At 38.5% G+C, this 13,996-nt stretch overlaps 1 protein-coding gene across 1 annotated transcript in view; it reads left to right on the top strand.

The window, feature by feature from the left end:
• mib2 (MIB E3 ubiquitin protein ligase 2) overlaps window positions 1–13,996 on the top strand; it is a 50,185-nt gene that overhangs the window by 15,855 nt on the left and 20,334 nt on the right. The window contains exons 4-10 of the mRNA XM_084721659.1: window positions 5,915–6,021; window positions 7,399–7,593; window positions 8,582–8,724; window positions 9,087–9,194; window positions 9,324–9,428; window positions 10,892–11,054; window positions 11,692–11,825. Of these exons, the coding sequence (XP_084577785.1) occupies window positions 5,915–6,021; window positions 7,399–7,593; window positions 8,582–8,724; window positions 9,087–9,194; window positions 9,324–9,428; window positions 10,892–11,054; window positions 11,692–11,825 (955 nt within the window). The remainder of the gene's footprint in view (window positions 1–5,914; window positions 6,022–7,398; window positions 7,594–8,581; window positions 8,725–9,086; window positions 9,195–9,323; window positions 9,429–10,891; window positions 11,055–11,691; window positions 11,826–13,996) is intronic.

Raw genomic sequence — 13,996 nt, 5'->3', positions numbered from 1 at the left:
ACAGCATTTCAAAAGGCTAATTTATTATCTGGCAGTCATGGGACATACTCAATATTTGCCTGGAAAGGCAAAATTAGCTTGGTTCCATTATGACTAGGACTTCTTGTTGTGTCTGCGCTGGTTTATGGGAGGAGACTCAGCATAGTTAAGAGGGACTGCTTTCATGTGGACCAAACATGTGTGAGGGTTTAATGACAATTTAAGCAGGGTAGATCTATTTGTAGTTTATAGACACACTGCAGGCAGAAACTTTATTAGTGTCCTGAGGGGACAATGGGAAGGTGTCAACACTATAAACTGCTGCAACGTGCTGAAACTCGAGCTGCAGCATCACAAACATGGCGTGAGACCTGAGCCGGATGTACTGTACACGAGTGTTCCTTTGTAATTACAACAGATTTAACTGGATTAACATGCTAACATTCTCAGCTGTGCGGATTAGCATGTTAACATTTGCAAATTCCTAGAAGGCATGTATTAAATAAAAGGTGTCTGAGACAGAGTAAATAAAGGTGCAGTAATATGTTATATATCTCATAATTCTCACATTAAGCTCTGTATCTGTGTTATGTTATTTGACTGTTTCCTCAATATTGATAATGCCCTTTTTGTCACTGTGAATTTGTAGCAAATTAGTGTGATTAAAGCTGCTACAAGGAGTTTTTAATTGGTTATGAAATAGTCTCAATTTATTACTGATGCTTCTGTATGACCTACAAGTTAATGAGAGACTCACTTGTGAGAAGATCAGCTATTTCTGTGTAGTTATTCTTAATGCTTAATGGCTTCTCGGTGAAATCAGATGAATCAAGCCTGTGTTTACGTTTTTCTAGGCAGAGTTACAATTGGAAGTACATAAGCCAGTTTAAAAATAGTAGGGCAAGATTTCTATTTTATTTTTTTTATGTCATATTTTGTCCACAGGGGGCTCCAAAACAAAACATGAAACTTCCCTGAAGTAGCTTTAAGTTATTGTTGGAATGTTATTTTTCTGATCCAACTCAAGCTCGTTATCGTTAACTTAAACTGCTCTTAAAAACTAAAAGTAGGTGTGAAAAAACAAATTTATTTAACTGAAATTAATTAAAAAATTAGACTTTAGAAAAAAGAAAGATAATTAAAACAACATTATTTACTTGCAAAACTATGTGAAATAAAATAATATACAATAAATGTTTTAGTCTTTGTCAACAACAAGCATGATGAGGCATTGGTATATATGTTCACACCCCATATTATAATAAAAAAAAAAAAAAATCAAACTAATATTGAAAAAAAAAAAAAAAAAAAAACCATTTTAAAGCAATAAAATAAACTGAAATGAGCAAACCCACTCTGGAACCTAACTGAAACTAATCTGACTTCAAAGCAAAAATTAAAAACTAAATAATAAAACTAAAAACTATTGAAACATAGCAAACTATAATAACTCTGAAATATCTGTTCAGTGTTGTGAATGGCTCACAGTGTGCTGCGTTTGGCTGAGGCTCGTATGTTTAATAGTACATCGAGACATGTGTGTGCATGCTGACAGGGCTCAGGGCAGCATATGCGTGGACCATATGTTTACGAGGAGATGGTTGGTATGCAGCCGGTTAATCGGCTCTCCAACACACAAACAAACACACATGCATCTCCTGGGAAGCTGTCGGGTCAACTCAATGCCTAATCCTTCTTTTGCACATCAAGCTACACTGCTCCACCTGACCTCCTCAGTTCTCCAAACCAAAGCCCACTGCTGGCCTGTAGAGTTTAACAGTGCTTTCCCTTTTAGCAAGAATAGCATGGAATTTCCACCTAAATTTGGTCCTAGTTTTCTAACTGGAATTTCTCTGCTCATTTTTGTTTTTTTTACATGTATACATGTAAGCTAAATAAGCAATAAGATCTGAGGCTCAACAGTACAAATAATGTGACCTCACTATTTGGCAAGCAACAGGTCACTGTTATATCTAATGTTTTGTAACGGCTTATTAATGATGTATAAAGTCTTTACAAATTAAGTAATCTGGTTATGAATCATTTATAAGGGTAGCCTTATAGTAAAGTGGTGCTATAAATGCAAACAGGGCTGACATTGTAAACTATGGTCATCTAACTTTGAGGTGAATGCTCTGAGCTACCATGCCCCTAGCGATATGACCTAAGACGACAGTGTTATGTCACAGTATTACAAAACTAGTAAAGATACTCCACTCAAAAATGATTCTACTTCTTTCCACTTCATTGGTAATGTAAGAGAACACATCTTTGGAAAAAAAGGAGGATTAAATACTGATGTCTTTATTGGCTCTTCTGGGTTCTGGGAGGAGTAGCCTGCCCCATAATGGAAGTAAAAGCTCATATAAGAGATGGATTTATTGGTCCACTATGTCAGGAATGGAACATTATATTCATAAGAATATTTTCATTAATGTATAATCACCTGAAAATGACCTCTTTGTATCAACAGAGGCTGTAGATCCTCTTCCACGGAGGCAGCCATATTGCACCACCATGTTCCTACATTAGCACAGAGTGGTCAAACTGACTCTAGATACAAGCTTTCACTTTTTTCGTTGGTTTCACAGCCACTGTAGATTCTCCTAGAGACTTTGAAGGGAAGAATTTGATGTTAGACAAGGGATAGGATTGGGCATCTCAATGGCATTTATTTGGCAGAAAACCCAAACTATATTATGTAAGTACAATAATCAGTAGACCTCTGGGCATGTCTATCAAGTACCTTTATATACGGCAGCAACAGACACACATACTGACAAGGATCACAGAGCAGAGGGGGCTTTCGTGTAACAACAAAGCAAGCTGAGCTTGCAGTATGACTGTATAACTGTATTTTTCTGACAGGTGCTACTCTGTCTGTAAATTCTTATCTTTTTCTGAATTTGTTGGCACTTTTGATTTCTGTAAATAGATGATAATTCTGTGTATTCCACTGCCTTTATTTCAGGGTCACTTTTCTAGACTTAACCCTTGGCTGACTGTTGACCCAGTCGTCATGTCAGTAGGTATGGGTCTCCTGTCCTCATCCTGTCTGGGACCAGGGTGACATTTGGTCAAGCAGGATTAGAAATCTTGATCCCTTGAAAGAGCTGTTGTCTTTCTCAGAGTAGTTACACTGAGAAGAAACATCTCTGGGAAACAACACCATGGTCACGCTTGTTTGGCATGAAACAAGGACATCTGTCAGTTTACATCTTGTTTACTATTTTGATGTAAAAGTCTTTTCTCTTAGTGAACCAGCCAGTCTTCTGAGTCTTAAATCTGCTTTGTCTTATCAGGAAATTGGCACAGCTTTCTACATTCTCTCCGTGACCCTTAATACTACGAATTCAGGAAGTCTGTTTCTATAACCAGCATTGTGTTTGTTAGCCTTATCAAACTGCCATTTATATCCTGAATTACTCAAAAAAAACAAAAACACATCAATACAAGCAATTTAATGCACTGAAGAATGCAGAAAACATAGGCCCTATATTTATTTTCATTATATATTTAATGTAAATACAGACATTTAGGCCTACATGCTATATGTGTTGCCCTAAGGTGGCCTGCTTTCTGATACCTCTGCTGTGTAGAGATTAGGCTCAAAGCTCTGTACTCACACCGTTCTCAGAACAGACCTGTCCAAGCTCAGTCCTGCACTGAGATTTACGGTTACTTGGCTCCAAGAGCCAAATGTACTGCTGTTTCTTGCTGTAGCACCCAGGAACCTGAAAAATCTGGCCAGTGACAGGGGATGAAGTTGGCCAAGGCTAACTTTAAGCAAAACCCCAGTGCCAGAAAGACACGTGGGAGCAACAAAGCCTCTATGAGGATGTCTGAGGACGACAGCTCTCACAAGGATCTTTTTCGTTGATCACACTGGATTTTATGATTTTGAATCTGTCCAAAGAGCTGTTGGGTTTAAATGGAAGCTGGGGTTTGAGCTCGTCAAGGAAGTATGGGAATAGGCAGCTCTTTTGCACCAAGATCTGATCAAATCTTTACCATAAGGTAAGGATTGTGAGGATATGCTTGTCTCACCTGAGTGTCTTTGTCTGTAATTGTGGTTGAGGTTACTGGTCAGTGTGTTAGATAGATGTTGACACTGTTGTCGGGTGCTATTCATAGGTTTCCTGTATGTGTTCATTGAGTTCATCTGTCAACAATCCTGAAATCCTATCAGAAAAGAGACATAGTCTTACAGTAAGTAGTATCCTGCTTACCTCTTGACTACTTGTGGCAGAATTTACTACAGAATAGACAGTAAACTGAGGGAGCAGGGAAACGTATCAGTGTGAGAGTAGAAGTCTTCAAGGAGGTAGCACTGTATTAATAGAGGAGGAAAAGATTATTGATGGAAATAATTCAGGTTTCAAAAGAGTCTAAAATGGGGTTTGCAGGTTTTTATAGTGTAAAGAAATGTATTCATCATGTCAGGATACTATTTTGGTGAGAAATGTTAAATGTAACCAAAAACAAACGTGTATATGAAAACTCTAGAAGGTACCTCGTGTTGGTTGTCAGGTGATCACAGCAGCCTATTTTATTAGGCACTTTCTTTTAGAGGTCGAGTAAAAGTGGACTTTCAAAGGCTGATGTAGCAATGATAGTTTGGAGCAGGTAAAACAATTACTTAGCCGATATCAGTCTTTGAGAAACTGGATAACTATTGATCTAAGTCAAATTTAAAAATACCCAAGTAAGTAAATAAATTAATGAATCAATACATCTGGAATACTGAACATTAAACTCAAAATCAAACCAACCATACAAAATCTAGGTGGGAGTGATTTTATCATTCTTATTCTTATTATTATTAACAGTCAGTACTGTCCCCTTGCATCTGATGGACGCTGCACAGCCATCAGATTCGGCTGATACAGATTCATCTGTCAGGCCGATTAATCGGTTTACTTCTACTTTCTTTGATTCATGAATAGGTTAGGCTTCATTAAATCTCATAATATGTATTTTCTTCAGGAAAGCCTTGAAGTAGCACATTGTGAATTTGTTGAATCTTGTTCTGTTCTGTTTGTCTGTTATTGGAAATTGGCTGCATTTTCTTTTTAATGTGATTTATGATTTATGTGCCAAATGTATGTGGGTTGTACAGCACATATGTAGCCTCTTGTCTATTAGTTATCAAGTATATTTTTCCTTAATGATTTGTACTTTATAAGCTTAAAATGATTATTTGATTATCAATTAATATCTTGGCAGACAAATGTTAAAAAATGGGCATCCGTAATCCTGACCAGTGTATTTTGTAGTACATCACTGATTCCAAAAAAGTTGGGAAGTTGTGTAAAATGTAGATAAAAACAGAATGCTGTCATCTGCAAATGAACTGCATTCACTGACATTGGTTTTACAAAGTGTACTAACATATCCTTTATACATTTGTGTTTAACAAAGTGGTGAACCTCACTCAGTCCTTTTTGTGAGCGACTTAGCCTTTCATGGATGCTCCTGTCATACCCAATCTGGATACTGTCACCCGCTACCAATGAACCTGTTTACCTACAGGTGTTTTTTCAAGCACTCCATAAATTTCCCAGTCTGTTGTTCCAGCTGGTTTTAAATGTGTTCCTGGTATCAAATTATGGTAAAGCATATATTTACAAAAAATAATGTTGATGAGGTAAAACATGGAAATATAATATCTTTGTACTGTTTTCAATTGGAGTATATGTGAAAAGGCATTAGCAAATTTTGCTCTATCTATGTCTCCCACAGTGTCCCAACTTTTTGGGAACTAGTCTAATATTTTTTTTTTGTGCATTACTGGGGTTTTATAATAAAGACAGGAAATGCTGGATGTTTGGATTTTACTATACATAGTTAGACAACGTTTTGTATTTCATACAACATTGTCTCAGGTGGTCTGTCGAGCAGTTTGCTCAGCTGTGTCTTCATGCTCTTATCGCAGAGTGAGCTTGGCACCGAGGCAGAACCTCCCGCGGATCATCCTCAAAGGAATCTTCCAGGGAGTTAAAGTGGTTCGTGGACCTGACTGGGACTGGGGCAACCAAGACGGTGAGTGGTGGTGGTGGTGGTGGTGGTGTGTGCATGGGGGGGGGGCGGTTCCTAACCACTAACTCAGCACTGCCAACTCAGCAGGCCCCCTGCCTTCTTGACTATGGATTTGTACCTCTTCAAAGTGTTTCACCATCCACATCCCATAATAACATTCTAACCTCATGTCTCATTAACCGGCAAAATGTCGTCTTAGTATGTGTCTGTGTGCACTTTATATTGCCAGTGACTCATCTGAGTCTGTTCCACAGATGTGCATGTCTGTGTGTGTCTCTGCGGAGTCCTCATTCAGTAACATTTATGTTCTTTGTTTTCTCCTTCCAGCCATGTGTAGTGGCATAAACTGAGACATTCCTTAACCTAAAGCATAGTATTTGTTGCAGGTGTTGAGAAAGTACATGTTGTGTTGTGAATTGTGTTTTTGCGGCTTCTATGAATATCTGCAGTTTTACATTTTGTTGCGTATTTTGAATAAAGGGCTCCCTTTCACACACAAACAGCCCGCTTTGGTCGATGGTTGAAATAGTTTAAATAGTAATTGAGAGAAATCTTTCACATCAGTAGGCTAAATTATAGCCCTTGACTGTTCCCTTTAGGGAAAAGAGGGAATGCTAATATGTCTCTGTGTTTTCTGGTCTGGGGGTCATCGTTGTCTCTGAGAATAGCAACGCTCTCTTTTCTGGGCTAGAGCGAATGAGTCAAAATGTCCTTTTGGTGTCTTTGAAATCAGTGCCCTGGGCTTTGGTTAAGTCACTCATCAGGCTTAAATGGTGTAAGTGCGTACAGGATGCTCTGAGCATGCTCAGAAAACCCCAGCCCACCATGTAGTCTCACGGGTCACTGGTTTAGTCGGTGTGGTCCGGCAGCGAGGCAGCTTGATGACTTTAATGTCTCAACAGTTTTCTTGCATTATAAAATACAACATAGAGATCTGAAACTGTCTTATGATACAGAATGTGCACTAATCATGTGGCTTGGAAATGTTGTGTTGTTTAATGGTGGTTGTTATTTTTTAATTTGATGTTTTTTGCATTTGGACCAAGAGGTGGAGTTATTTTTTGTCAGGTGTTTGATTCATGAAGAAACCATTAAAGAAATGGAATGGAATAGAAGTTAATGATATTTACACTACAGGGAAAATGTTTGTCACACACCTCAGTCTGTCCTGTCATTTGTCTCATATGTTTATATTTGTGCTTCTCTAATTCCACTCTGCATCAGTGCATGTGCATCCAGTCCACATGTTGTTCTCCTGATCCAAACACACCAAAATCCACTAATGACTTTTCTGTCTTAAATGAGCTTTCACTGCATCTGTCTCTCTCTCTTCTCCCACACACTGATGCTTTATCATTTGTTGCATATCTGTGTGTGTAGGAGGGGAGGGTAAGGTTGGGAAGGTAGTGGACATTCGTGGCTGGGACACAGAGTCTGGTCGCAGTGTGGCCAGTGTCACCTGGTCTAATGGGACCACCAATGTCTACCGAATGGGACACAAGGGCAAGGTAGACCTCAAATACGTGTCCGACGGCCAAGGAGGCTTCTATTACAAAGATCACCTACCAAAATTAGGTAAGACAGACAGATTTTTTTTTTCAGTGTGTGAATTTTTTAGACTCAAAAGCTGGGTTGCACCAACAAGGATTGATTTTTAAACTCTCTTTAAATGTTATTTTTTTTTAACTCTACACCAAGATTAAATTTGATTCTGTTGCACCAAAACTTTTCCAATATAAAATGTGATCCAGTGTGATTCAGCTGTAACTTTGAACTTACACTTAGTAGGTTTAACTTTTACTCCACTTGATCTGTTAAACAGTCTGCCAGTTGCTGCTCGACAGTCTCTTTTTGCCTTACAGTGCCATTGTCCATTTTTAACCTATTATTGGATCATATTGCTCCATTAATTTGTTTTTCAAAGTTTTTCAAAGGAAGAGAAATTAGACCTCTGCAGAAACATCATGAGTAGGTTAAATTAGTTTTTTTGCTAGCTAGCAAACAGTGTAGCATTTTGTTAACTTTTTAACTAGCTAGCAAACAAACACTGTAACATTTAGTTAAGGAATACAGAGCAGCTGAAATTTAGCAGTTCCCCTCTCTTTTATACTAACTAGGCCCGGACACCCTTCAAATTTCTTTCTTTATTTATTTTAATTTGAGTAAACAAGCATATCCATACTGATTAAAATCAGTTTAAATCACTAAACTTGGATTTACTGAACAGAGAGTTGTTTTTAATTGTGCAGCTGAGCTCTGCTTAATTTTAAATCTGGATTTACTCATTTTAAGCCAGTTCTTGCTCTGATTAAAACTAGTCTTAGATTAAATTAACCTTGATCGTGCAACCCAGTCTGTGTTACTTATTTCTGAGTTGTTTAAAGAGTATTTCATTATATCATATTTGTATGTATATGTTTGGTGGTATTTTTGGTATTTTTAAACATTTCAGTGGTGTAAGTACAACACTCTGCACAAAATATAGATATACTGACTTCAAAGCTATTGTTGATGTTTGCTTTAAAAAACCCTCATAAGTCTCTGCAAATACTCATCCATCCAGGAGAGCATGCTGAGCTGCAGCGCCAGGAGAGTGCTGATGGCCACTCCTTCCAACAGGGTGACAAAGTCAAATGTCTCTTGGAGGTGGACATCTTGCGACAGATGCAAGAGGGTCATGGAGGCTGGAACCCCAAGATGGCAGAGGTATATACACAGTCCTAGACATATTAACAATAGACAGCTTTACATAACTCACTATTGAGTTCTTCTGTAATGTACAAGTGCAAAGTTTAACTTCCCTTGTTTTTTCCAACAAGATACAATGAACTCTTTGTACTTTCTGCGCAATATGTACTCTTTATGTTTTGGACAAACATGATCTCACATGTGCCTCTTGAACGTGGCATACAGAATATTTATGTAAGTGGCTCAGATGGACGTTGGCGTGCAACAGAGTGAAAGGAAACAGAGCGTCCAACTCTCAAATCACAGCTGCTAAAGGGAACATTAAGGTCACAGACATGCAGAGGGAGACCCTGGGTGACACAGCCTTTCTCTGTTTGCAGTACATTTGCCGGATCGGGACTGTTCATAGAATCACAGACCGAGGAGATGTCAGAGTCCAGTACAGCAACAACATCCGCTGGACTTTCCATCCTGGGGCCCTCACCAAGGTACTGACCTACAGATAATTGTTTGCCAGAGGTTCTTAGTTCAGAGCTTAAATTTAGTTGCATTATGAGCTTTCACCTGATTTTAATAACTTGAAAAATTGCTTTTTTGTCCATCTTTTTTTCCACTAGGTGAACACTTTTGGAGTTGGCGAACTAGTGAGAGTATTGGAGGACATGGACAGTGTAAAGAGACTGCAGGCTGGCCATGGAGAGTGGACAGACAGCATGGCTCCTGTATGCTCATTTAATCTGATAACACTTTATTTAAGGGGTGTTTATAAGACTGACATGACACTCTCATAACCATGATATGACACCTATCATTAACATGAAGGGGTCTTTATAAATGTTTATGACTGTTGTAATCAAGTGTCACTCAGTCCCTTATGGCATTTTTAATGCAAAGTTGACATAGTTTGAATTGTTTTTATTATGACAACATAACCTGTCATAAACATGCCATATCAAGCTTAATTATCTTACTTATTTAAATTTATATATTTAGCTTTATGTGCAAACATTATGTTAAACTGGATTTGATAATGGCTGCCATGAGATCATTATAATTGTGCCATCAATATTTTCCTTGACCTCAAATACAGTGGTACAATTTAGACTTGCCATAAGAACAGCATTAAGTTTTATTACACTGTCCAATGATTTTGTAACGGTGACATGAATAATTCCTTTGACCTCAACTACAGTGGTATAGTTTGGACTTGACATAAAGATGTTATTCAATGTTATGACACTGTCAGATGCTTTTAAATATTTCAAAGCATTGTCTTTTATATTGGTTAATGGCAATTTGCCAAACAATGTCCACTTTGCATCAAATGCAGTCATGACATTATTGACCCAATGATACATAATAACAACAATCCTAAACATTTTAAAGGCTTGTTTATAACAGGTGTCTTGTCGGTCTTGAACACACCTCTTCAAATAGAATTACCACAAACTCTTCATGGTATTTTAGCATCAGTTATAAAGGCAGTGCTTAGATGTGAGTTATGAATCTTTAGACTAAGGCCATGATGACTTTATTGATTTTCTTCTTTGTTGATTTTCACCCCAATGGTGCTTAACTTAATTTGGGCATCAGCCTCATGACTTGTTGTCAGTATGGACGTGAAATAGCTGTTGAATTACATTCACGTTGGTCTTAAAAAAATCCTAAATTTTACTTGTTCAAACCTGCATAAATCTTCTTTTAGTGCTCAAAAAAACAAAATTTAGCACTTGGACTTTACTTGTGACTTGTTGGTCTTGAAATGGCTCTTTTGACTCTTGACTTGAGACTTACTTTTAACTTGCAAAACAATGACTTAATCTCACCTCTGCAGTCTGGTACCTTCAGGTTACTCCATGTCTTCGTGCGTGATGTTAACTGTGTCACTTGCTGAAGTCTTTTTTTGGCAGGCATCCATCCGAATTAAGAGTGACCTACATCCTGAATAGTTGGGTGCACATCAGGAAGTAATCAAGTTCCTCGAATGTGGCCTCGTTATTTACCTAAAATTAAAGAGGCACAGAAATTAGTCTTGTAAATACCATGAATAGTTCCTGGTTGATTAGTTTTTCCACTCTTTATTTCTTTCTTTGTCCCTGTCAACCTTCTCCCTTGTGTTTTTTTTACCCTTTCTCACCCATTCACACTACATCCACCTCACTTACTGTCTGTTTTTTTGTCCTAGGTGCTCGGCCAGGTCGGAAAGGTGTTGAAAGTATACGCAGACGGTGACCTACGGGTGGCGTTCGGAGGCCAGACTTGGACGTTCAACCCAGCGTGCCTCTCAGCGCAGCCCGTGGAGGTGGACGCCAATCTCATGACGGCAGAGAACCCCAACGAATCTGGAAGTAAGGACCTCTGCCAGGACGAGAGGGCTTCATCTCTAACACTCCAGCTCCAGCTTTAACCTCATCCTCCCCACTGCCCTCATTCCAGCTGTGTCTCTGCCATGCATGCTTTCACATACAGGCTACAACTGTCGCGTTAACAGTCACAGCTATTCCCTGTCTCCTTTTTTTTTTCCAGCAGCGTGTGTACTGGGTGTCATTTCTTTAAATGTTTTTCTCATTTCACGATCCTGCATGTTGACAGCGAGAGGCTTTGGCAGCACAGCAGACATTTGTCATCATGTCAGACGTTCTCATGACTAAACCTATTCTGTGCATGTGTTCACCTCACTGGATGGGAGGTTGACAACAGAGTAATGTGTGTATGTGTGTGTGGTCAGATTTTACTGCATGAAGGGACATTTTGACTCATTCCTGTGCTTTTGCATTGAGCTCAGCTTTGACAAACCCATTAACCGGCATGTCCTTGTGCTGCGATTCTGGCCCTCTGGACAGCTTTCCGACACCATTTCTAATCATGTTGTTCACATTAGACTCATGAGACTAAATGAGCCCTTTTATCTCTCTCATCTTTCCCCTTTCACACCATTTCCCTCTCCCTACACCTGCCTCTCCACCCACCCATGTCTGTGTTCAGGTACCGTCATCTCAGTGCTGGAGAAGCTGCTGTCTCAGTCCACAGAGCAGGACAATCCCAGCCGGCTGGTCATCGAGGCAGCACACGGCAGTGCCAACAAAGTGCGGGAGTTGGTGCAGAAGTATCCTGACAAGGTTAGTGCAGCACTCCTTCTCTTTGCTGCAGTCCACTGTCTGTTCCAAAAGCTCTTTCCACCTCGACACCAAGATTGGGGGTGGGGAATTAAAGGGTAGAGGGATTTTGTGAGCCAGATAAGACAAGTGACGCATTATACACTGGCATTTGCCACTCTGTCCAACAAGGCTAAAGACTCTGATGCTGCACTATCCAAATCTCCGTGCCACCCCAGTATTTCTCAAAAACATTAACTCTGCTATTATGATACAACCAAGTAGCAAAACATTGGACAGGGTATTTTTCTTTCAGCTAAAGGGTATGTTATATGTAGAATATTTTCACCGCTTTACCTGTGTGTCAGAGAGCCTTTTCCCAGGGGAACCACCATTATATAAGCCAAATATCTCTCCAAAGTAACCAATCTCTTTTACAAAAACATTTTAACTCACAGGAGTTGCTGGTGTACTGCTGCCTCGATTGGTTAGTAAGTTTGTGTTATTGTTTGACTTCAGTGTTTTAAAAGTTTGAGATTCACCAAAGACACAATAATACAAACAAACTAACAGATCGAGGCAGTGCTAGCCCAGCAACTCCTGTATTCTGCAAGGCAAAATTTCTGTTTGGAGTTTGGCTGCTTTGGAGAGAGCAGTATTTGACTTATATAACGGGTTTCCTGTTGGAAAAGGCTGTCTGATGGCAAAGTAAAGCTGTGAAACTATTCTAAATATAACATTCACTTTAGCTGATATTATTTTTTTGGGGATGGACCTTTTTTGTGTGGCTATAACACATTTTCCTGTTGACCCTGTTCACAGCAGTATATTGCTCAACTACTTACACTGGTACTACTGTTTCCTCCCCACAAACTGGGGGTGTGTCAACTGCCATCTATTGTAGGTAATACCCTGACTATGATTCAGTGCCTCATACAACTACACTTTAAATGATTAGAGCTATTCTTTTAAGATATGAAGAAGAGAACTGAGATAATTAGAATGGTACTACAGAGGGAGGTAAAAATAATATATCTAAAAAAAATAGATGTTAAATTCAAGTGAAGCACTTTTTAAGGTTAAATAAAATTATTATTATGTTATTTTTCTGTCTTACCACATATAAATGTGAGAGTAGTATTCTCAAAACTCATTATCATATTATTAAGTGACATCAAATATGGCAGAGTGGAAATACAAGTTATAGTGATGGTAATTGTCACACATGTAAGAGATATCATTTAAACACATCAATTTGTAGAGATATGATTGTACACAAACTATTCCAGTACACAACAGTTTGCTGTTCACATCACAAAGGTAGAACTTGGATGGAAACAGTTCTGTTTGAAATGTTTTTCAAGCTGACTATAAGTGGAAAAGGGGTCATCCAAATAAAGATCTGTGTATTTTGAGATATTGTCCTCCTCTCTCACACACACACACACACACACACACTAATATCCTGTTGGGTACTCTATGTGAAGAGAGTGTGAGAGGTGAAGGGGTTAGAGGTCCAGTTGTACAAAATATACATACTTGATTAAATTTAAACTTCATACATAATTCATTAAATCCCTGAGTATTAGCATATACAGTAATAAGTACAGTAAGCATTGAGAAAAAACAAGCAAGAAAGACGTTTCATTTCCTGGATTGAAACATTCTTTTCCGTAAGTCTTTTCATTGAAAATCTACTTTGTTTTAGCTTGAGCATGTCCAAATCACAAATTCCAAAAATCCATTTGAACCCTGACACACAGCACGTGAACGACAGCCCTGATGTCGCCTGCCAGAGTTTCCCAGATAGGTCACAGAACATGTTTTTTTGGGTTAAGAGGACAGACATACTGGATTTCGCTGGGAAAAGAACTTCTGTTGCACTATAACATGGGACAAAGACAAACAAATTGTATTAAAAAAGTAATTGTACATGTAATTCAGTAGCTTAAAAAAATGGATTTAGTATGAAGCTTTTCTCATGATATAATCTTTGGTGGTTTAATGCTTTAGCTCCCACAACATCTCACACTGTAGGTTCTAAAAAACAGATTATGTGAACAGTTTAGTCTTTAAACAAGTAATTATATGTGTGTGTGTGTGTGTGTGTGTGTGTGTGTGTGTGTGTGTGTTTATATACATATATATGTGTGTGTGTATATATATATATGTATATATATATATATATATATATA

This window comes from Lutjanus erythropterus, chromosome 6 (genome assembly GCF_056507025.1).
Source record: "Lutjanus erythropterus isolate fLutEry1 chromosome 6, fLutEry1.hap2, whole genome shotgun sequence".
NCBI classification, from domain to species: domain Eukaryota; kingdom Metazoa; phylum Chordata; class Actinopteri; order Lutjaniformes; family Lutjanidae; genus Lutjanus; species Lutjanus erythropterus.
Note: the sequence above shows the minus strand (reverse complement) of the source record. Positions and strands in the feature narration are given on the sequence as shown.